Consider the following 24,260-nt stretch of genomic DNA (forward strand, 5'->3'; position numbering starts at 1 on the left):
CGGGTACTTTTATTGCACGAACATTTCAGTGGTATAAAATCCCATTTTTCACAGTGAACTGTGAAATATGGGAACTATTTCAGTATTCACTGGAAACTGTTGTTTTCATCATCATAATAGTAACCCTCAAACCATTCTGCAAAGCTTTACCATTGTCTGGGCTGTTAGGATTGTGTGTCATGGAGGGTCTAGTAAACCCGCAAGCTTTTTGTAATTGTGGCAAAAACTGCAAATAATGCAACACATAGTCTGTTATCCATTATAGTTAGAAACAACATTTTGGTGAAATCAGCAAAGTATGTGAAAAATTCAGTCAATTTATAATAAAGTGGTAAACGTTGCAACCACAGAAATGCATCAATCCTCTGGCCTTCAACACTGTCCATTGTATTACCAATAATTTATTCTTGAAAGATAGTATTCTAATTGCCATCGTTACCCTTTGTAGGTTGTAATTTGATGACAGCACCTTTTTTGAATAACTACCCCCATAATAAACATGTAGTATAAACATCATCCTGTTAAGTATGATGTATATCATTTAAAAGAGCAAAGGTTAAAGTGTTGTAATAGTAATAGTAATGTGAAAATATCCGCTACAAACTACCATTTAAACAAAGAAACACTGGAATTCCTCAGTTATTATTTACCTATCTAACTGTAACTTGCGCCCCTCCATGCACTGCTTATGACCTCACGTATTGCATCACTCCTGACATGCTCAGTGACATCATTGATTTACTATGTGCTTCTGACAATGAAAGGTTTTTGTTGAGCTAAATCTGGAACAAGTATGCTATAGCTTCTGTAATGCAAATGATTACATGCATTTGCAACATTCTTGGTATCTTAATAGACTAGCATGTGTGGCGGGTGTGGGCTGTCTTTGAAGAGGTGCCCACAGGACTAGGGCTGTGCATAGTATGGCCTTCACCACCTAACAGTGTTTGAGAGTCTGTAGGTAGTACACCCTCCATGAAAAGTTGTGCATCACATGACTGCCTTTCATAGTAGGCGATGAAGACTTAATGAGGCTTGAGTGTCTGGCAGGAATGGCCTCTCCCTAAAGAGCTATGGACAGGGTGAATGATGTCTGTGCATAGTAGGGGCTTGGACACCTAATGTGGCTTGGATGTTTAGCAGGAATGAGCTCTCTGTGAAGAGCTGTGCATAGGCGGAAAGATATGCACAGTAGGAGCTTTGGCACCTAACTGGAGTGTCTTGAGGATAGGGATCCTGTCTGAAAACGTATTTACTTGGCCTTTTTACATGGCTCCTGCCGGAGATGTAAAGCACTGTTTCACTGCCTGCGTGAAGGGTGGGCAGAGACCATAATCTTACTTTATCTCAGTGACTGGGTCCCTGGAACAGCATTGCGTCGGGCCTCTCAGGGTGGGATCAACAGGGCGAACGTCGTCTTGAGAAGGGAGGCCCCCCATGCATGCCTTTCCCCACATAAATAAAAATAAACGAACATGCGCAAACCCATGGGCCCTGACCCATCATGGTATTAAATAAACAAAACGTGGTATGCCTCATTTTTATTAAAACAAAAAAAAATAGACATTTCATTCAGGACTCCTGCGGGACCATGCCAGGATTAAAAATAAATCAATAGAAATAGTCATTTTGGCACAAAGGCAGTCCTTTTGAGGGTCACTCCTCCCTCACCACAAAGAGTAGGGTCTCAGGGTATCCCTAACGCTCCCCTTATGTCCTTTAATAAAATAAAGAAAAATTCTAGATCAGGACCAAGTCTCTGAGTCCTCCAATGGCTGCGGCAACATTTCTGTTCCTGTTGCAGCCAACCAAACCGAGCACTCACTCTGAAAAAGCCCCTCAGCCAACCAGAAGGTAGTTAAAGTTTTTCATTCCAGCCTAACAATCCAGATATCTATATATTTTTAACCCTAGTTGCTCAAAAAATACTGAACAGAGTAACACAAAATCACAAAAAGCACGCTTTCAGGTTAGAGATCTAGCTTTCTGCCAAAATTGGTGTAATTTGGCCCAACGGTTTGGGCTGTAGCACTATTTAAAGAATGGGGAAATGCTTTATTGGGACCCTTTTTTTCTCGCCCTGCTTAACTGACTACCCCAAAACTTTCCAGGAAGAAGCAGAGGTGGATGACTTTTGTTTTTGGAAAGTTTTTTTGAAGATTCATCAAATAGCTTAAGTTACTAGTGAAACCAAAAATGCATTTTCTACGGTAATTAGGTCCTAATTATAACTACACAGTGGCGACTGCCACTGTGTGATATAGATATATATAGATTATATAGTAGGAAGTAAAATATATGAACTTTTTCGGTACTCTGATTGGTTTCGTATTCTTTCACACAATACAATACAGAACTGCAGAAGGGAAATTTCCATTTGAACATCAAGTTCATGGGAGGCTAGACTTGAATATGGTGGAATTAGACTAGCCTAAGCTTGGAAAAGTGGGTTTTTTTGTGTCTGGATGCTATCTGACTCCTTCCAGTGAGCAGTAGGACACTGCTAATCATAGCATTGACAGATCAACTGAGTTTGACACACATCTAATGGCGCTTAAGCCCGCAGCTTCTCCACTGTGAAACACCAATCTTCTACAGGGTTGGTGTGCCAAACTTTAGAGTGATAGACTTCTTTGGCAATCAAATGATCACCTGTCATCCAGGGTTGCCAACAACGTGTCTCCTGGCACTCCAGCAGAGAGATCGGTCCTGGGGTGTTGGTCTTCCGAGGCTTGGGCAGCAATGATACGCCACAGTATTCCTTGTCTGTTATCAAACCCTCAGTGTAGAAAGCCTTAGTAGGCAGCTGCCTGTCATGTTTGAACATGGCAGTGTTATATTTAGTTAGTCTAACCTGACGTAGAGTAGTGTGGCATGTTTCAGCACTAGGAAATAGCCACAAACTCAAAATACACTGGCTTTAATAATCAGCACTTTTCTGTTACCTACAGCAAACTGTTTACCTGGTATTGTAACATTTCTAATTTGATGTTTGCAGATTAAGAAAGCAAAACATTGAATAAAGATAGCCTGCAAACCACCATCGATTAGAGTGATGTGATGCGACACCAGACCAACCGGTGGACCTTATTTCCTTCTCTGTAATGGGTATTGTGCCATAAATACACAGTACTTGTGAGAAGTCACGGCAGGAGAAATAGGTTCATTCAGTGATCTTTCTCCAAGAAAGGTGGAACAAAACATAGAATGAACTATAAGTAAGAGAAATGGCAAAAAATGTCAGTGTAAGCAGAAGCAAGTTATTGTCTGGCAAGCAATCACTACAGAACAGTTAATAGATAGGACGTCCTGGTGTAGGAGTAAGCCATGTGAGCGCCGGGACAACCGTGGTCATTCAGTTTATGAATTACTGTTCTGGTGAGATGAATGTTCCCCATCTCACTTCAGGGTTTCAAGCCATATGCGAGAGATCATATGATTATCTGCCCACCAATCCTCCTAGTGCCAGTCAGTGTTGTCTTATGGACTTTTAGGGCCCTGAACAAGACCTATTTTGGGGCCTCCACGTTTGCACTTTTAATGCTAATTTTCTGATAATTGAAGCCTTCATGATACCAAACAAACTTTAAGAAACTGTTAACACAAAAACGGTTGAAATATTTTTGTTGCGAGGGACCCAAAAATCCTTGAAATGTCAAAGGTGAAAGCGAGAGAGACTCTGAGATGGAGGTGAGCAGAGAGGCTGAAATATGGAAATAGACGAAGGTGAGCTAGATAAAGAGAAAGTTTACATTCCTGGGGGGCTCCTGAGGGGGTGGGGCCCCCTCGGCAATATCCCATTTGGTGATAGTCATCAACACCACTAGGTCATGCTTATGGACTCTCGGTTATTGGTTTGAAACCCTCATGAGCATCTTACGCCCTCCTTCCCAGGCAGCCTTCTCCACTGAATTGCTATTGAAGCTGAAGCTGTGGCCCCAGCATGCCCTGGTCCTCCACATCCTCTGACAGTCAGCAGGAGCAGCTGCTAGGGCAGGAAGGGCAAACTGCCCCAGACTCTACCCTGTGCCACAAATGTTGCAATCCACCCCCATGACCTATGTTGCTTCCTCCTTTGTACACCAGGCCAGAGGTCACTGAAGACTGCGCCAGAAGAAGCCGGCTATGTACGGTTCCACCTTTAACAGTCAACATGTCACAGTAGAAGACCGATCTTGAGCGGGGAGTGGACGGAGTATGTTGGAGTGTCCTTTTTCCAAAGTGAGAACTTGTAAAATCAGACGGTGCTGGCATTTTGTTGAGCCGGAGTGACTCGCCAATCTCCAGCTTGGTCTAAAGTATCAATAGAGCGAAGTGTTTCCTAAGGAGCAAGGAGACAAGGGATGCACTTGATGCCAGGGATGCAACAGAGAAGCCCAGGGCTAGCTACCAAAAAGACTGAAGTTGAAGGCTGGATTGATTTGTGACCAGGCGTGCATCACCCATGAAGCTGAAAGGGCTTTAGTCATCCCCAGTAGCCCCGGCTGTGGAGTGCATGGGCAGTTAGTCAGCTGTCGTAGACTGGTGCTGGGGCTGGTCAGAGGCTGACGACTCAGATTCTGCCTCATCCAAGGTACTTCACAGGTCTTTAAAAGACCATTTATCAGTTCACGGGTCTTTGTGTGTTTTAAGTGCTACCCGCCCCCTTGCTGTCCCCACTCTTGTTATGGACTGTTGCTGCCAGAGTGAGAGAAAGGATGAAAGGATTTCATTTGCAATACAAAGGTGGGCATGTGGCACATTAATATAAAGTGTCCAGCCATTTGCCTGGTTTGCCTGTAAGCTACAAAATAGTAACTCAGCCATCCATATGGTATTTGATTCATTATTTAAAAATGTGCCAAAGACTCACATTTCAAAAAGAATATACTTTGCTAACTTGGAAGTGGTTCACTTAAGTACAATAAAATTAATTTCTACATTGAACTCGGAGTTTTCCAAACGTAAGCTTTGAAGCGTTCATGCCTGCAATGACATTGCTGTTAGCAGGGACATTGAAATTGTGTTGTTCAAAGGGGTTTTAAAATAGTATTGTAACTGCTGCATTTGCTACATAATCCTTTGTCTGCAGCATAATTTGTAGATTTTGACCAAAAAAGATGGTTTCTAGTTCAAACGTATCAAAATTTACAATAAAAGTGTCAATGTGTGTTCCTGTGCTCTGGAAGTCCCCTCGCAAAGGTTGAATGGTCATATTTCAGTTTTTTAATCCTGTAGCTAGATGTTAAATTGTCATTAATAAGGTGAACTCTTTCCGAGAGAATGTTACTATGTGTAAAAATGACAAAATAATAAAATACTATCACACAATGTGCCGCATTATGCTGCATGATTTACCTTTTGTTGACTCATAATTTAGTCAATACTGCTGCATAATTTGTTCCTCCTCTGTCGCATAGTTCCAGTTGGCCCTGGCTAGTAGTGAACCCAGAGGTAAGTCAGTTGCCATGTGATCCTTGCTTGGTTTTATTTAACATATGGAGCAGCATTGAAGTCTATTAAAACATATAAAAGTGAGGTTTTTGTGGAGGGCACATCTTAAATTGAGTTTTTTAAGGTACTCTTAAAAGGGACTATAGACGATATGGAGGCATAGTGAAATAAAGTAATTTCTTAAGGTAAAAACAGATTTTGTCTAGCAGGTAAGCTGTGTTTGAGACCAGGTTGCCCTGTTTTAGGATGCACATTTTAGTCACTAGATGAAGGGGAAGTGGCCTTGTGTCTGATATAAGGGCATGGGTGGCAGAATCCACACGAAGTCTTGGCCCGAAGTACCAAGAGGACTTTTTCCAGAGCTCAGCATCAGACTCTGACATTCAATGACTCTTTCATGTCTAGAAAAGTAACTTTATGCGTGTCCAAAAGGCTGACATTTTGTTGCAGGTTCCGCTTTGATAATCATAGCTGATATTACACCTGAATCCCCACTTGCCAAGGATAGGTCGAATTATTTAGAGTGTGTAGGGATACATCATCCTGCATTCCCACAGCTCACACTACACTCACATAGGATCACAAGTCATCCTCCGCTCACACGGGCTCACCATTAACTCCACCCCTCCACTCACAAGTGCGCTCTGGTCACTGAGCTCTCCCATTGGCACACCTCTCACCTTGCACTGACACGGAGATTTCTTTCACTCTGCACTCACATTGCTTACCCCGCACTTACACCACTCACTGTCACTCAGCGCTTTCAGACCCCACCGCTGACACAGCACACATTAAACTACCGAACACTTGTGAACATGCACACGTCTACAAATGCAGTCAGAGTATCTGTCCTTCCCGCAGTACTAGATGCTTATTCAGTTCTGTTTGTAACCGCAGGTGCAACGTAAGAGGGGAGAGTGTACTAAGACTGAGAGATGGTATGTGAAAGGAGAATGAGCTGAGGCTGTGGGGGATGGTGTTGAAGCCGGAATCAGTCTTAGGCTGTGGGGATCAGCCAAGAGGGAGTGGTGAAAGCAGGTGAAGGCGGCTGAACTGGAAGCAGCACAGCAGGCTACGGATGAAGCACTGCAACTCTGGCTGTGATCTGGTCTGCAGGGGATGGTACCGGAGGGGAGAGGTGCTGAGGATGCAGCTGGGGTGTGAGATGTAAGCAGTCCGTGGAGGAGCCAGTGAAGTGAGCTTGTAGGTTGGTGTTGGAGGAGGGACTGGGATGTGGCTGTTGCAACGCCGGATCGCAGGCTAAGGCTGCTGTTAGTAGCCCTTCTGGAGTTAAGGAAGGTCAGGCATAACGCACTTACTTGTTTTGAATGTCATTATTGCAAATGAGGAAGAAAAAGCAAACAGACTCAGATGCTGCTGCGCCATGACGCTGGACATAGCAACCATGGGAGAAATCCATTCACCAATATTTCTGTCATTTATACTGCTGTTGGCTCAGAGTATTACTAGCTAATGTTATCACATCATTGTGAGGTGTCTTCTTTTTGCGCACTGCCACTTAATTGCATTTTAATGGGGTACCTGTGTTAGATGAGGGAACACCACCCAGGAGTCGATAGAAGGCACTGTACGCAAGGTTAACATGTGGGAGGAGTCGATGTCTCTCTGACAGCTGTGTTTCTTTGCTGTTGATGACAGTTTGGCCATAGCTAGACCTAAAAAGTACATCTCAGAAGTATTGAAAACACCTTCAACACAGTGCTTAAAAACTCACCTCATAGCTCTATACATTAACTTAAGTACATTAACACTTCAAGAATAACACATGGAGTTATCGCATGTGTTGTGTTGCACTGGTGATTATCCAAAAGTGTGAAGTGTTTTTTAAAACAATACTAGTTTTATTCAAAATATCTTTGTTTTAATTCATTTCATTCAGTGCGTGTAGTGCCTCTTTCATCATTCCTAGCTGAACCCATTGCACCTTTGACTCCCATTGGAAACTTAGTGTTAAGTAAATGACACTGACTATACAGACATACGTGGCATACAGTGTATAGTTGGTCACTGAATGTGTATCCTTGCTTGCATAGGCTGTGTATCAGATCCAGTTCAGAGTGCATGGGCTACTGCCGTGGGGGCAGAGGTGCTTTACCTTGGATGCTCCAGAGACTGTCCCACTTAGGCTTCACAACTGGGCCACATACAGCCACTTCAGCATTTGACTCTCGGTGGTAGCACTTCTTTAACATTTATTTTAGCTCTATATTGCATCAAATCTGCGCCTTCAATTTCAAGTATTATTGTTAAGCAGATAATAAACACATCATACTTGCGTATGAAAACTCATCTGACTTTGAGATAACATCGGACTGAGTATGAATCAAAGTCAAATAATGGATGATATCTAACCACAGCAAAGTAAACAGGTCACAAATTGAAATATCCATATGCAGTAAATGGATCAAGCACTGCCTATCAACAATAAGTAGTCTTGCCACCAACAGCTGAGCCCAGGTGAGGCATTTTGGGATAAATACGGACCCCAGTCTGTCACTCATAATAAGATTGTGTTTGTCTAATGCGTTTAAACTTCAGTTTACCACTTCTTTCGCTCAAATTGGCTATAAAGATATCTCTACCTACATTGCTTGAAATTCTTGTCCCGCCCACTTTCTAAAGAGTTAGCCCCCCCAAACGGGCCCCCGTCCCCGGGAAAGTCGAGTCCAGTTGTACCCCCATTTGTGCCCCTAAAAGCAGCTTCTGATAGCCAGGCTGTGAATGCCATTCCCTGTGCCAGCTCTCATCTTTTGCAGGTGTTGCTTCATTCGGATTCGAGGCTTGCGCTCTCCCAGCAGCACTTCACATCCTGACCAGGTGATGGCACCATACTAATGCTAGGGCCTTCATCTGCACTGCTTTCTTGCGCTCTATTCACCGTCACGGTCCACTGGACCTTTCCATATTGACCATTCACAGTGCCTTCTCTCAATTTGAGGTTCTAGTAGGAGGGCACATATGAGACCGGGCAGAAACCGAAGAAGAGGGGAGTAGGTTTGCATTTCTCCTGTTCATACCGGGCCGGTAGTTCACTTGCGTATCCAGCAGGTAAACATTTCTGTTCTCTCTGTATGGTGGTTGGGTGTTGCGTGCTCACCAGTAAGTTTATTAATGGGGTAATTTAAGTCTCACACATACGTTTTCATCTGATTTATATGTAATTCTAAAAAAAAATAATCAAGAAAGCCACCAAAAGTATACACACTTTGCCACAACGCTGGCTTTTTTTTATTTTACAACAGCAGTATTGGTGTTGAGTTGCTCGAGGAAAAGCAATAACATGGATTTAAGTTAGTAGTGTGATATGGATCTAGAATGCTTGATAGAAACAGTTAACCAAGTATTGTGCCGCACATAAAATGTTAGCAAGTTACTGGCTCCAACCAACCCTTTCAAAAGGAAACTACAGGCTCTACGTCCTCCTGCAGACTAATTCCCACCTTTCGATGATAACAACAGTTGCCATAATGATCCCTCTTACTTTGTCCACTCCCATTGTAACATTACATCCTTTCCTTAAATCAAAAAGTAACTTGAAACTACAGTTAGGAGTCTGCTGTTAAGCGCCTATCCCTGCCACTGAATGATGGATGTTTGTTTTTTTGGACTAGTGGATTTTGAGCAATGACTCGCAGCATTTTTTCTTAATTTTCTTTCTAAAACTGCCCCCATGTTTACCTTCTTGGGCTTTTAAAGTGATTGGTTTTTGGAAGGACCAAACTTTGATTAAGATACCAGGTGTATGTATGTGTCTCCAAGGAAGATATTCGCTTTTAGGTAATGAATGACCTCCTTGTGTTTGCTATATCAGTCGAAGTCTCCGCCTCGTCCTGCAAGGGCACGTAGAGGGCCGCTGACCGGGTGAACGTACGTAAGAGGGGTGCAGGAAAGGGACGGGACTCTCAAAATAGCCTCCTAAGTTACAGAAAGGAGAAACAGCTGTCGACAGAGCTGGAGAGTCCATCTATGCGATTTACCGCACTGAGCGGGTCAATTTAATCATCCCACATTCAAGAGGATGAAGCACTGCAGCCCATGCCTCTCACCTCCCTGAACAAAACAGAACATTCCTATTTTTATTTTGAAACCCGAATGCAAAAGTGTGTATTTCATTTCGAAGAGTTTGAAAATATGAGAGCTATTTCTCTGGAAAATGATTTGCCATCAAGTATGCACTGAAAGCGGAAATAGGTCTGGCATGTGTTTAGTGAAAGCATGTCTATTCCTTTGTTTACACGCGCTCCTGCAGAGCAGGTGTGCCATGGGAAGGTGGAGATGCATTTCCGACAAGTGTTCCGAAGATTTGGAGGTGGTGGCGCCAGGCTCCAATCATCGGCCACTAAAATAGAGAAGCGGCGTTTCACGGCTCTGACACTGGTGCAGAAATGCATGACGTCAAGGCTGTCAGGATGAGCACATGCGTTACAATGAAAGTTCAGGCTGGGGCCCACGTTACAGTAGCCATAATGCAAAAATGCCCAAGTTAAGTAGGACTGGCAAGCCAGGCATGGAGGCTGAAGGTTTATAGGGCCTGCCTAATATGTGCGCTGCAGAATGGTAGACATGGCATCTTGAACAAACTATGATTAAGCGATGCTTGTGCCGGGCACGTGATAGAGCGTTCCAGCCTAATAAATTACCTGTATTTGGACGCTCTTGGGTCGATGAATCTTTTGACCAAGTGGGACTCTCTTCACCCGTGATCAATCAATTTAATCTAATCAATAATCAATAACGAACATAAGCAATGCCCTGATCAACATAACACTTAACAATTAATCCAGAAAACATTTCGGCGAACCATGACCTTTCGGCCATGAATAACCACACCAGTTTATTCAAAGTTAATGAATTTATTTCCCTATATTAACAAAGCTAGCACAATATAAATGTGTCTCAACACCAAATGATATATGTAAATGAACATTAATAGCTGTCCATAACGGCGGAAAAGATGCAATCTATGCAGCATTTGAATAACAATGCATTCGATAATAGCAACGCAAATCACTAAAACTATAATCTGTAATGAGCTAATTGCATACATTAGTCAGCATAACAAGGTCTCAAATTGCATCGTGCAACAAAAGGAATCCTCATCTAACCTCAAATTAGCATTGGCATGTGGGACTTCATGCAAAAACAATTTAGTAACATTGATTTGGAAAACTCCTAACTAGGGCTCTTATCAAAAATCAGCAGTTGGTTACCTAAAAAGAAACACAATGCAATTGTACATTTTTCCTTTTTCATATTTACCAAATTCAATCAGCATTCAAGGAAGTCTTCGTCTCACAGGTACCGATTTTGATCAGCATGGGACGGGGCAAAGGGGTAAAGTGGACGGGGCAATTGCCTCACAGCGGCAAGATAAAGGACGACTACTTCATGCAAAGGGACGAATCAAAGTTAAAGTCTCTAAGGCGAGAATTATTTAAAGTCTCTCTTTCTCTCGAATAGAGAAAGCATCAAAGTCTCATTCAAAATGGCGTCGAACATCAATTGGCATCGTAGAAGATGGCTAAATGACGAAGTCAGCAAGATGAGCCATAATGGCTGCAATGTCCTGCAAAATGACGGGTAACGGGCTACTTTCTTCTCGTGCACCAGGTTTAAATAGACAACAGTTCAAATCCAGTAGGGTCTTCCATTGGAGGGTTCATAGGTTGGCTTCAAATTGTCCAATCAAAAACAACAGTTCTCAAGCTTCTACCTAGGCATACATTATCCTTGGAGTCGGGAACGTAAGTTGCAACATATTTTACCAATTAACTCACTTTCAGAGCTTCCATTGTCCGCACCTGCAGATTGACCTTGGAGCAAAGAAGAAGATGCCAGGCTGGCACGAAACCTTATAGATAAGCATGTGAACGATCTCACTGGAAAAGTACAGCTTCAAGCAAGAATACACGTTTTATTAGCACATTATAAAAACACGAGCATCTAAACCGTGAGACAAGGCAACTAGGCCGAAGCCTCCACTAGTTATGCTAAGTTAAAACATTTCAAATAAGCAAATCATAGCACACGTTTACGGTTATGTCAGATTAGTACAATTCTAATACATCACGTTATATAAAGCACGCTTATAAATGTTGGCAAACTACTCTGAGTGCACATTTGTCCCCGTACAATCTTTATTAGTTCGGTTAAAGTCACACTTGATTATTGCGGCACTACGTTTATGCGCTAATAAATGTAAAACCTTCATTTCCGCGTCATCAATCCCTCCTCTGATGACTACTTGTCATCACACAAAACTATTCCCACAAATTTTATTCCATTAAAATTCTGTCAGTTCTCTTTTCCTTTTAGTTCCCCTTGTTCTTGCCTTGTATTCTTCTGCCATTCTTTTCATCATTTTCTCTTCTTTCCTTCTCTTAACTCTTGCCATGATCATTAGTATTCCCCTCTTTATTCCCCAAATCCCAAAGATGCAAATTAGTACTATTAGTATTCCCTGTATTATTTTTAGTAATATTCCATTCCAAATGCCACCAAGCCAATTTCCCACTGAAGCAATTCCCTTTCCAACCTTCTCCCAAACTCCTGGTTCTTTCAATTCCTTCAAATCTGCACTCTCTTTTGTTAGATTAGAAAGCATTGTTTTAATCTTCACACTGTTGTCTGGTATATACGTGCACAGTGACGCGCACCAAGCATTTTGCAAACGCCGCCATCCTTTGCTAAAAGAATGTCTAGGGCAAGCCTGTTTTGAAGAGTCATAGCTCTTTCTGCTGCGAGTTCAGCATCCATCAGGATCATAGCACCTGAAAACTTTGTCAACATGTTATCCACTATAGTAGACAACTTTCTTATTTTGATGGAATTCAACACAACTCCCAATGAAGGAATCATGGCTCCAAATATATCTCCTACCACAGCAGCTGCGGTCTCTCTTTTCTGGATACGATGAGATCCAGACGTCTTTGGAATCATCGATAGGTCATCCAGTTGATAAACCTTTGGGAACACTATACCCAAATAACATCTCCCCACCATCCCTTTGGAAGACGATAATAGGCATTATGCCCACAAATGTAATATACACCAGGTATGACAGGGTCAAGTCCGTTCAACATGAATGTCCATTTGGCTTTAAAGATAAACGTATGTTTGCATTCACTCGCTCCCACAAAAATGTTATCATAATAAGATTCACCACGATATATACAAAATTTCCCTATATGCCAAGCGTCTAAAGCTATTCTCCCTTGTGTTTTTATTGCGGCAAAAGCATAATTATCTACTGAAGTTCTCTTACTTAGCTCTTTTTCTAATTTCGCATTCATTTGTGCCCTTCTATCATCTGTGCGATCTAAAAAGCTTATTTCTACTGCAGTGAGTGAGCATGTAAGGTTTTCCCTATGAGCGTGAGCCGTTTCAAAAGGTTGCATTGGCTCGAAAAATTCCCTCATTATTTTAGCATCCCAATCTCTAGCAATCTGGCTTAGCTGCGTTATTATAGGAACATATGCAAAGGTAACATCATAATTTGAATAAAAATACTGTATGTTAGTTTGACCATAAAATCTAGAAGTTACTATACTACATGTAATCCCATATGTAAGAGGCATGTGGTGATAAGTCACCCCTTCCTTTACCGATGTTGGTATTTGTGTACACACATAACAATCTTTCGCATCCATAGTCTCAACATATTCTGTTAGTAGGCGATAGAAAACATTATACGAAAGTTCCTTCTTATCATGCAAGTGTCTCTCATCTAATTCTAGTCTTTTCAATGCGGTTAGTTCAGTGACAATAACAGGAGCAGAAGTAGAAGCATCAATTTTCTCATTCTCACCCTTTCCACGTGTTGCAAGCACTATTGCCATTATTATTAGTACACATGCAGTTATCAAGCCTATACACGCATATTTACAATATTTCACTCTACTGTTTTGTGTAGCCATGATCTGTATAGAATCAGAGAGCTAGAAGCACCTATAAAGAAAGTATTTAGCAATTAGTTACAAAGCTGAACGAGCGCAATGTTCACACAGTTTTCTTCAGGAGCCCAGTCACTTATCGGTTAGCAGCGTTTGTCTCAATTCGGCAATAACTCAGTCTTTTTTATTTTTTTTCTTTTTCAAAGTTCAATCAATAACTCAGTCTTTTATCAGTTCAGTGTTGTCTCAAATCGGGTTTAAGAGTATGTCTCATCCGGTTTAGCAATGTCTCAGCTGGTTGTATCACGTTAGATTGTAGCAAGCAATGTCATTTATCACCCTTTCAATCAACAGTGTCCATAAAACTTTTCCTTTCTATTGGTATCTCTTCTTCGTTCTCGAGGCTAAGAGATACAAATTCGTCGGTCCAATCGTCATTGACTGCATATGCCCATTCTGGACCGGAATATCTCCTGTTTGGTATCCTTTTCCTTTTCAATTTTGCATCTCTCTTCGATTCTGCCTCACTGGTACTTTCCTCTTTGGCCAAGTCTTTTTCTTCACTTGTTGTTGGTACCACGACAGACACTTCCTTTCTTTTCTCTTTCACTTTTGGCCTTTCTCTGTCGTTCAATTTTTCTCTAGTTCTTAGTTTTACTGGTGATATACTTAGTCTCCTCTTTGCACTGTGTCCACTTGATGGATCTGCGATCTCTTCTGTGGAAGCTTGAACAGTTTTGTTCTGTTCTGCCTTGTCCCCTTCTTCTGGGGAGTCAATCAGATTTTCCTTTTCTTTTTCTGTAACGTCTGCTTCTGGGAAAGCCCTCCTCTGATCAGGCTCTCCTGCTTCTTCACCTCTTTCGAGCCCTTCGTCACCGTTACTTTCTTCAGGCTCTTTATCACTTTCAGCTGCTTCAGGCTCTTTGCTACCCTCAGCTACTTCAGGCTCTTTGTCACCTTCAGCTGCTCCGTCGCTGTCTGAGGTTTCTCCTTGGTCTTCCCCAAGTGAATTGGTTGTTTCGTCCTCAGAGAATATTTCTCTCTCTCCTGTTTCTGCCTGTTCGCTTCTAGTTCTGTTTTGCTCTGTCTCAGCGCTCGGCACTGTGTTATCAGGCACTGGCAGTTTCAGCGCTTCAACTTCCTCATCTGTGGGACACAACACTTTCTTTGTGTGACTGGCGTGAATCCAGTTGGGAACTCCCGCACACTTCACAGCGGTAGTAGTCGTCAGGATCACTTGGAAAGGGCCTTTCCAACGGGGTTCCAGACACGACTTCCTCACGTGCTTCTTTATCACGACCCAGTCACCTGCTTTCAGTGTGTGTCCTGGACCTTGGATCGGTGACAAGGTGGTTGCTTCCACCTGGTGAGAGAAAGAGCGAACCACGTCAGCCAGACCTTTGCAGTAGTCTAACACCATATCATCTGTAATATTCAAAAGCGCGTTTGCGGGAACTGCAGGAAGTCTCATGGCCCTGCCCATGAGAATTTCGTGCGGGGACAATCCAGTCTTTCTGTCAGGGGTGTTTCTCATTGACATTAACACCAAAGGCAATGCGTCAGGCCATTTCAAATTTGTCGATGCACATATTTTCGCCATTCTTGATTTCAGTGTACCATTCATCTGCTCCACCAGTCCTGAGGCTTCAGGGCGATAGCTACAATGCAGTATTTGCTCAATGTTCAGCGCTGCTCAAAGTAACTTTATCACCTCATTATTGAAGTGACTTCCTCTATCTGATTCTAAAGAGATCGGGAATCCGAAACGTGGTATCAACTCCCTCAACAATAGTTTTGCAACTGTAAGGCTGTCATTTCTACGTGTGGGGTATGCTTCAATCCAGTGGCTAAAAATGCACACAATCACCAACACATACTTCAGACCTCCATGCACAGGCATCTCAATAAAGTCCATCTGCATTCTGCTGAACGGGCCACTCGCCCTGCCAATGTGGCTCATGTTCACAACCGTTCCCTTTCCTGGGTTCATCTGCTGACAAATGACACATCGATGGCAAACTGCTTCTGCAGCTTGACGGAATCTAGGGTTAAACCAATCAGTTTTGAACAATCTTATCATGGCATCTCTCCCTAGGTGAGCCTGCCCATGATAGAACCGTGCTAGCTGCGATAAGAGACTATTTGGTAAAACAAATTTTCCCTCATTTGAAACCCATAACTCATCTGGTCTCTTTATACATTGTGACTTAATCCAGGAAACTTTTTCATCTTCCCTGACGCTATTCTGTAATGCTTTTAGTTCATCCATTGTATCTACGACCTTCAAGGCAAATGCTTCAGCTGGTTCGAGTTCTGGTTCACTTATCAAATTCCATTCATCCCTGAGCAATATACAGTTCAAGGCACAAAATCTTGCGACTTGATCCGCATATGCATTTCCCAGGGAAACATAGTCCTGTCCTTTTGTATGAGCACTACACTTTACCACTGCAATTTCGGCTGGCATCTGAATGGCGTGTAACAATTCCCTTATTCTCTCCCCGTTTTTCACTGGGGACCCTGAAGAGGTCAGGAAACCTCTCTGTGACCATAGTTGCCCAAAATCGTGCACAATTCCAAACCCGTACTGACTATCAGTGTAAATGGTAACCTTCATCAATGTAGACAGTTGACATGCTCTTGTAAGGGCTACAAGCTCTGCTACTTGTGCGGAATAGACTCCTTGGAGCCAGGATGCTTCAAAGACACCTGTTACAGTACATACAGCATATCCTGCTTTCAAAATTCCCAATGCATCTCTTAAACATGACCCATCAACAAAAACGATTTGGTCATTTTCATCAAGCTTAGTATCCTTAATGTCAGGTCGAGGTTTTGTGCAAAATTCAGTCACCTGAAGACAGTCGTGCTCGACGTCTTCAGCGTTCTCAATTTCAGCATTTTCACCAGGAAGCAAGGTTTCTGGATTCAACGTAGTGCACCTTTTCAGCTGCACATTCGGTGAGCCCAGAATTATTGTTTCATACCTTGTGAGTCTTGCTCCAGTCATGTGTTGCGTTCGGGAGCGGGTCAAAAGTATCTCAACTGAGTGAGGGACCATGACTGTTAATGGGTGTCCCATCACTATTCCTTCACTCTGAGTGAGGCTGATACCAACTGCTGCTACGGCGTGCAAACACCCTGGCAGTGCTGCTGCGACCGGATCCAAAGTAGCTGAAAAATACGCTACTGGTCTGTTTATGCCACCATGGGCTTGGGTCAAGACAGACAAAGAACATGCATCACGTTCATGACAAAACAATGTGAAAGGCTTTGTGTAATCAGGCATACCTAAAGCTGGAGCCCTGCACATGCATTCTTTCAATTCAATAAAAGCACCCATCTCATCTCCTTTCAACTCAATTTGATCCAAGGCATCCTTCTGGGTCAGTTTCAGTAAAGGCTTTGCTAGAGTTGAGAAGTTGGGAATCCACTGGCGACAGTAGCTCACCATCCCCAAAAACTTCCTCACCTCCCTCCTCGTCTTTGGTGGACTCATTTGAAGTACACTTGTTATTTTTTCCTTCATTATTCTCCGTGACCCTTTCTCTATTTGATGACCCAAGTATTTTACTTTCTTCTGACAGAACTGCAACTTTGAAGGAGACACCTTGTGTCCATTCCTTCCCAAATGGTTCAGTAGAGCAATGGTGTCGGCTGTGCAGCCACTTTCTGTCTTAGATGCAATCAGTAAGTCATCGATGTACTGTACTAGGGTTGACTCGAATGGCAATTCTAACGCTTCCAAGTCTTTCTTTAGAATCTGATTGAAAATTGACGGTGACTCCGAAAACCCTTGAGGAATTCGACACCAACTGTAAACTCTGTCTAAGAATTTGAAACAAAAGAGGAATTGGCTGTCCTCATGAAGAGGCACCGAAAAGAATGCTTGTGACAAGTCGATGACTGAGAACCACTCGGCATCGCAAGGGACTTGAAACATTATCACAGCTGGATTCGGTACTACAGGGCAGCATTTAATTATGATGTCATTTATTTTCCTCAAGTCCTGCACTATTCGGACCTTTCCACTCAGCTTTATTAGTCCCATGATTGGTGAATTACATGGACTGCTTAACACTTCTTTCAGTACTCCCTGTTTTACAAACTCGTCAATGAGTTGGGCGACTTTCATGAGGGTGTCTTGTGCCATGTGGTATTGTGGGGTCTGGGGAAAGGTTACATTGGGTTTTACGGTCACTTTCACTGGTTCCACTCCTTTCATCAATCCCACCTCTTTTCCTGTCATATCCCACACTTCCTTTCCGACTGTTTCTCGTAATTCAGCTGGAATATCTTCTTCAGTTATCATCGGAAAAAGGTTAATCAGAGGATATTCTTCATCGACAGTTTCCATCTCATCCCCTTCTACACTGTCCTCTTCTTCCCTATCACTGCTCGTCTGAATTCTAATTCCATCGTTCGAACACATAATCGAACATCCCAATTTGCACAATAGGTCTCTCCCTAACAGTGCTATTGGGCTTGAGTCACATACCACAAAATTATGTAACCCTTGATAGTTACCAATTCTGACTGGTACTGGATCTGTGATTGGGTTCGTCAGGTGCCTGTTTGCTACTCCCACTACTTGAACTGTTCTCCCTGAAAGTGGCAGATTTGGTACTTCAATGCTCCTAACAGTTGAACGTGTGGCTCCTGTGTCAACCAAGAATGAAACAGGATGACCCATAACTCTTCCCTCCACATATGGACCCTTTTGATCAACTTCCAAGGATGCTGCAAGCACACAATTTCCCTCCTCATCTGAACTTTCACTCTCCCATACATTGTTTATTCCATTCTCACTGTGTAATGGGAACTGTTGTACGGTGCCATTTGTACTCATTACCTGACCCGAGACCTGTGGAGGAACCATCACTTGCTGCTGACTCACTCGTGCCAAAGGTATTTGCATTTGCTGATTAGGTACCATGGGAAACTGCTGTTGCATTGTCTGCATTTGCGTCATCTGCATATGGGGCATCTGCATCTGCTGCGGCTGCATGGGCTGTAATCCCTGCAGCTGATTTATGGTCTGAAAATTTGGGTTTGGACCTCTCATTTTCGGTCCCCTCATTGTCTGGAACGTATTGACATCATTGTTTTGCTGACCAACACCTGCACCTTCCTGCACCACCATCGGGCACTCGCGTTTCCAATGTCCGACGATTCCGCACACGTGACACGGCATCACCTTTTTCATTGCCTGCACACCATTCGGAATCACAACAGTGTTCAAATCCGGACCATTACTCCCAAAACCTCCTCTGCCTCTGCCTCTCGCCTGTGGCTGAAACACCATATTTCCCTGCGGCTGCGGTTGCGGTATCTGCTGTTGGAACCCTTGCAGACCTGTCTGAGCTGCTTTAAGTTGCATCACCATCACTTTCTCTTTCAACCTTTTCTGCTTCACTTCAATTTCGTCGCTACAGTATTTCGCATAATTCAACACCTCATCAATCGGTTTCGACTGCCAACAAATCAAATGCGTCTTTATCATCTGACTTATCTCTGGTCTCAGCCCTTCCACAAATCTAAACACGAAATGAAGCATGTCCTTCGCCTCTATTGTTTCCGTGCCACTGTAGTTCTTGAACGCCTTCAACAACCTCTCATAGTAACCATGAATCGACTCTTTAGCCTCTTGGGCAGTTCGATCAATCTTCTGCCAATCCACATTTTTCGCGGCAACCTTCGTCTTCAAATGCTCAATCACCTTATAGTACAAACTCATCACCATAGGTGATGGTGCACCCGTATCCCTGTCTCTCTCTGGTTCACTTGTCGGCCAACCTACAGCCCTTTTGCAGTCTTCCCACAAATCTGCCGGAACCACAATCTCAAAGAGGGTGTTCAGGTCTTCCCAAAGACATTTTGCAAGCTTCACAAACCTATCAGTCTGTTGATACCATTCAATCGGTTTCTCTCTCAGTTTGGGAAAATCATCCGTAGAAGACTGAATGTCGCTTCTGTGCCACGGTACATGTATTAATTTTCCCCCTGCTGTCTCCCTCATTGGTAACATTGTTATTGCATCACTACTCTGTGGTCTTTTCTCATTGTGCTCTGGGACACTGTCTTTCTTCTTTTCCTTTTTCTTTGCCCATCTGCTTTCCCATTTGTCTAAGCACCTCCACACTTGTGCACTCTGCAGCAATTCTCTAAGGTGCGTTTTCATGCCTGCTGACCTCATGTGTTCAAAGTCTATGGTCCCGAAATCCAATCTATAGCTCCTGCTCAAGTGTTTTGTCTTGTCTATCTCAACCCCATTTTTGTCAGCTATTTCTTGCAACCTTCTATGTACCTTGTTCACTTCTCTCATAATCCTGGGACATAGATACCTCAGCTCTTCTTCCGAGTAGGACTCTAACCTATTCACCCCCATAGTCCCTTCCACCAATTCTTGTGCTTCCATGTTCAACCTGACCCTATTCAGATAGTCTTCTCCCTTCCCACTGGCTGAGCCTTGTGTGGAATTCAGACTGTTGAACCACTGTGTCAGCTGTTGCGCATTCAACCCCATCAGTGTAGCATTCACATCGACTGCCATTGATGGTTGCGGCAACTTTTCAGTGTTCGATGATAGCGGTATCATCAGTGGGGGACTGGACCTCACCACTGTTGACTGAGCACATATGGGACTAAACTCCATCAAGGACCCAGATCCAGTTGGCAGAGCCGCTATCGGAGTTGTCTCTGGAGTGTTTTCTATGCACCTCCTTTCCGTCCCATTCTGCACCACTGATCCTTGACCGCTCATACCTGTGTTAGGCTGAATGTACAAAGGTACCGGTGGACCTACAGTAATGGGTAGGGATATCGCATCTGGGTTCTGTCCATTCCCCATGTTCTGAGGCATGTTCATTCCCACACTATGGGTCATCATTGCCGGCATGCCCATCTGACTCCCCGTCATCTGAGCATGTGCGTTTCCCCCCTGCATCTGCTTTTGAGGCATTAAAAGCTGGGTTGATTCAGCTTGTGCCAGTGTTGGGTTGCGACCATTCTGTACTCCCATTACGGTCGGATCTAGAATCATTCCCGTACTGTTGTCACTGCTGTAGTACCTTGGGACCTGCGGCTGATAATTTTCTGCTGTTTTCAATATAGGCACATCTGGATATATTCTCCTAACCTGCGGTATCTGCGGGGTGAACAGTAAACTCGGGTCCTTAGATCCCGATGGCGTTCCTGAACTCGGAGTTTCATTATTCTGTACCGGTGCCGGAGGGGCAGAACTGGTACTTGGACCTTGTCCACTCTCTGCATAAGGTGGTGGACGGTTGTTCAGCAATTGCATGATTAACTCCTCATCCTCTAACTCCTCTTCTCTCCTTAACTTTTCCTCGTCCTCTCTATCTTTGGAACACCTCCTGTTTGTCTTACCGGTAGCTTTCTTGCCTGTCGCCTCTTCTTCCTTAGTAATTGCGGGAAACAATTTTATCCCCTGCAATATATCTGACCTCCACACCTTCTGTGTATTATCCCACCTAGCGTCCGCTAGTGTCTTTTCTGCCTTTCTTATCCTGGTCTCGAACTTCTTTTGCTGTTGCTGTCTAGCCATTAGTTCCCAAATCGCTAGAGCCTCACACTGTGCTGGCCTTGGAGGTACCTTCATGTCGTACATCGCGAATCTCAAATTCTCTAGGATCCTTATATTGAATGTCCCATGGATCGGGAACGCTACGCTCCCATGTTTCTCTGTCAGCTTGTGCCATTGCTTTAGCCAAAGGCACGGAGCTACCCCTTTTTCCTCCATTACAATGTAAGCTGGTGTACCTTCGGGTGGCGTCTCCTCTCCTACGCTCGCTTTAATGTAAGACTCCCCCTTCATCGCACTCTTTAATGCTTTAAAAAATTTCATTTTCTCGTCTTTTGTTTCACAAAGTTTGTAATCAATAAGTGACTTTAATTCCCGGAATACTCTTCGCTTGCCTTTCCCCTTCCAATCGAGCCCCACGGACTGCGTCCAATCCGTGCGCGACCCTTCTCTGCAACCAACCTATCCCAGCACGGCTCCTAGTGACGTCACACTCACACACACTGCGGCTGACAAAGCCTCGCGGCTCGTCCTCCTTCACTCAGCTCCTCTCGTAACAACTTCTAGCATGTATCGCGAGCAACCAAATAATAATAAAACAGATCTGTCGGTTTTCTACAGGAAGGGTAACACAATCGCTTCTGGACCTTAGGGATTTTTCACTAGCCTCGGCAGTTATTCCATCTTTCTCGGTCCCCACTTTCGCAAGCAAATTCTGACCCGCAGACTCTGCTCTCAACTTGTCAATGATCTATTCTAGTGCACTTAGAATTTGTCAAAGCCCGAAGTCGAAGTTTTCTTTCACTCCCTTAACACACGTACCGACTCGTTGACCACGACCGGTCAACCTATTAAACCGACCAGACCACAACATAAAACAAGTGTCTCATACACTTTTCAACATACTCCGGAGTCTCTTGACCTCGCAGGGCCCGTCTCAACAACAACAACCACGTGGACCTTTTTCTGCACGAAGCGCCACATGCACATGAAGTTCGACGACTTCCCTACTCTCACACTCGGAGTCGCACCTCCGCTATTCTCTAAAATCCTCGCAACCTTTTCAAACAATCTGCGGCAATAAGCTGTGCAAGCGCAAAACCCTGACTTCACTCATACCGTCACTAGTACCGCCAACGCCGATTTCACACCTCCATTCTCTCCATTCGCAAGCTCCGAGATCCCGGGAAAGTCGCGGGGGACTTAGCCCATCATCATTTTCTCAATCTGTTTTACCCAAGAAAAATGTAATTCAACACCATATACCTCTCGAGCGGGGTCCCAAAAGTCTAAACCGTCCTCTGCTACCATCTACTGATAGAGCGTTCCAGCCTAATAAATTACCTGTATTTGGACGCTCTTGGGTCGATGAATCTTTTGACCAAGTGGGACTCTCTTCACCCGAGATCAATCAATTTAATCTAATCAATAATCAATAACGAACATAAGCAATGCCCTGATCAACATAACACTTAACAATTAATCCAGAAAACATTTCGGCGAACCATGACCTTTCGGCCATGAATAACCACACCAGTTTATTCAAAGTTAATGAATTTATTTCCCTATATTAACAAAGCTAGCACAATATAAATGTGTCTCAACACCAAATGATATATGTAAATGAACATTAATAGCTGTCCATAACGGCGGAAAAGATGCAATCTATGCAGCATTTGAATAACAATGCATTCGATAATAGCAACGCAAATCACTAAAACTATAATCTGTAATGAGCTAATTGCATACATTAGTCAGCATAACAAGGTCTCAAATTGCATCGTGCAACAAAAGGAATCCTCATATAACCTCAAATTAGCATTGGCATGTGGGACTTCATGCAAAAACAATTTAGTAACATTGATTTGGAAAACTCCTAACTAGGGCTCTTATCAAAAATCAGCAGTTGGTTACCTAAAAAGAAACACAATGCAATTGTACATTTTTCCTTTTTCATATTTACCAAATTCAATCAGCATTCAAGGAAGTCTTCGTCTCACAGGTACCGATTTCGATCAGCATGGGACGGGGCAAAGGGGTAAAGTGGACGGGGCAATTGCCTCACAGCGGCAAGATAAAGGACGACTACTTCATGCAAAGGGACGAATCAAAGTTAAAGTCTCTAAGGCGAGAATTATTTAAAGTCTCTCTTTCTCTCGAATAGAGAAAGCATCAAAGTCTCATTCAAAATGGCGTCGAACATCAATTGGCATCGTAGAAGATGGCTAAATGACGAAGTCAGCAAGATGAGCCATAATGGCTGCAATGTCCTGCAAAATGACGGGTAACGGGCTACTTTCTTCTCGTGCACCAGGTTTAAATAGACAACAGTTCAAATCCAGTAGGGTCTTCCATTGGAGGGTTCATAGGTTGGCTTCAAATTGTCCAATCAAAAACAACAGTTCTCAAGCTTCTACCTAGGCATACATTATCCTTGGAGTCGGGAACGTAAGTTGCAACATATTTTACCAATTAACTCACTTTCAGAGCTTCCATTGTCCGCACCTGCAGATTGACCTTGGAGCAAAGAAGAAGATGCCAGGCTGGCACGAAACCTTATAGATAAGCATGTGAACGATCTCACTGGAAAAGTACAGCTTCAAGCAAGAATACACGTTTTATTAGCACATTAGAAAAACACGAGCATCTAAACCGTGAGACAAGGCAACTAGGCCGAAGCCTCCACTAGTTATGCTAAGTTAAAACATTTCAAATAAGCAAATCATAGCACACGTTTACGGTTATGTCAGATTAGTACAATTCTAATACATCACGTTATATAAAGCACGCTTATAAATGTTGGCAAACTACTCTGAGGGCACATTTGTCCCCGTACAATCTTTATTAGTTCGGTTAAAGTCACACTTGATTATTGCGGCACTACGTTTATGCGCTAATAAATGTAAAACCTTCATTTCCGCGTCATCACACGCACTATACAAAAGTCTGCTTTTCTTGTAGGGTGGATCAGCTCTACACTGTTTCCTCGGTTGGCATCCTCCTTTCCAAGATTGCACCAGAGCCAGTGGGATTGTCCGCCATGCCACACTCAGGCGCTCCTTCCCTCGGCTGCAGGTCTGACGCCACATTGGACGCGCGCGAGTCGAGACTCCAGAGAGGTTCATATTTAATGGGTGTATTCTTTTTCCAGCCAACTCCTAATACAGTGAAAACAAGCATTTGCAATGCAATAGGTCTCGCATTTGCTCGAGTTAGAGCTATTAGCGTTGTCAATTTCCAACTGGAACTTTCTTGCCACACAAACCGAAAATAAGAAGTAAAACAGTTGACAAAAGGGAGCCAATTCAAAGTTCCGCCTACAGACAAAAAGAAGTTCGCTCGCAGTCAACGTTATCGGCAATAGTCCAGTT

General features: G+C 43.4%; 1 protein-coding gene across 1 annotated transcript in view; it reads left to right on the forward strand.

Moving 5' to 3' along the window:
- The window catches only part of KIF13A (kinesin family member 13A), a 733,240-nt gene that overhangs the window by 192,549 nt on the left and 516,431 nt on the right, over positions 1 to 24,260 (forward strand). The window contains exon 3 of the mRNA XM_069218350.1: positions 8,637 to 8,649. Coding sequence (XP_069074451.1) covers positions 8,637 to 8,649 — 13 coding nt within the window. The remainder of the gene's footprint in view (positions 1 to 8,636; positions 8,650 to 24,260) is intronic.

Source organism: Pleurodeles waltl, chromosome 2_1 (assembly GCF_031143425.1).
Source record: "Pleurodeles waltl isolate 20211129_DDA chromosome 2_1, aPleWal1.hap1.20221129, whole genome shotgun sequence".
NCBI classification, from domain to species: domain Eukaryota; kingdom Metazoa; phylum Chordata; class Amphibia; order Caudata; family Salamandridae; genus Pleurodeles; species Pleurodeles waltl.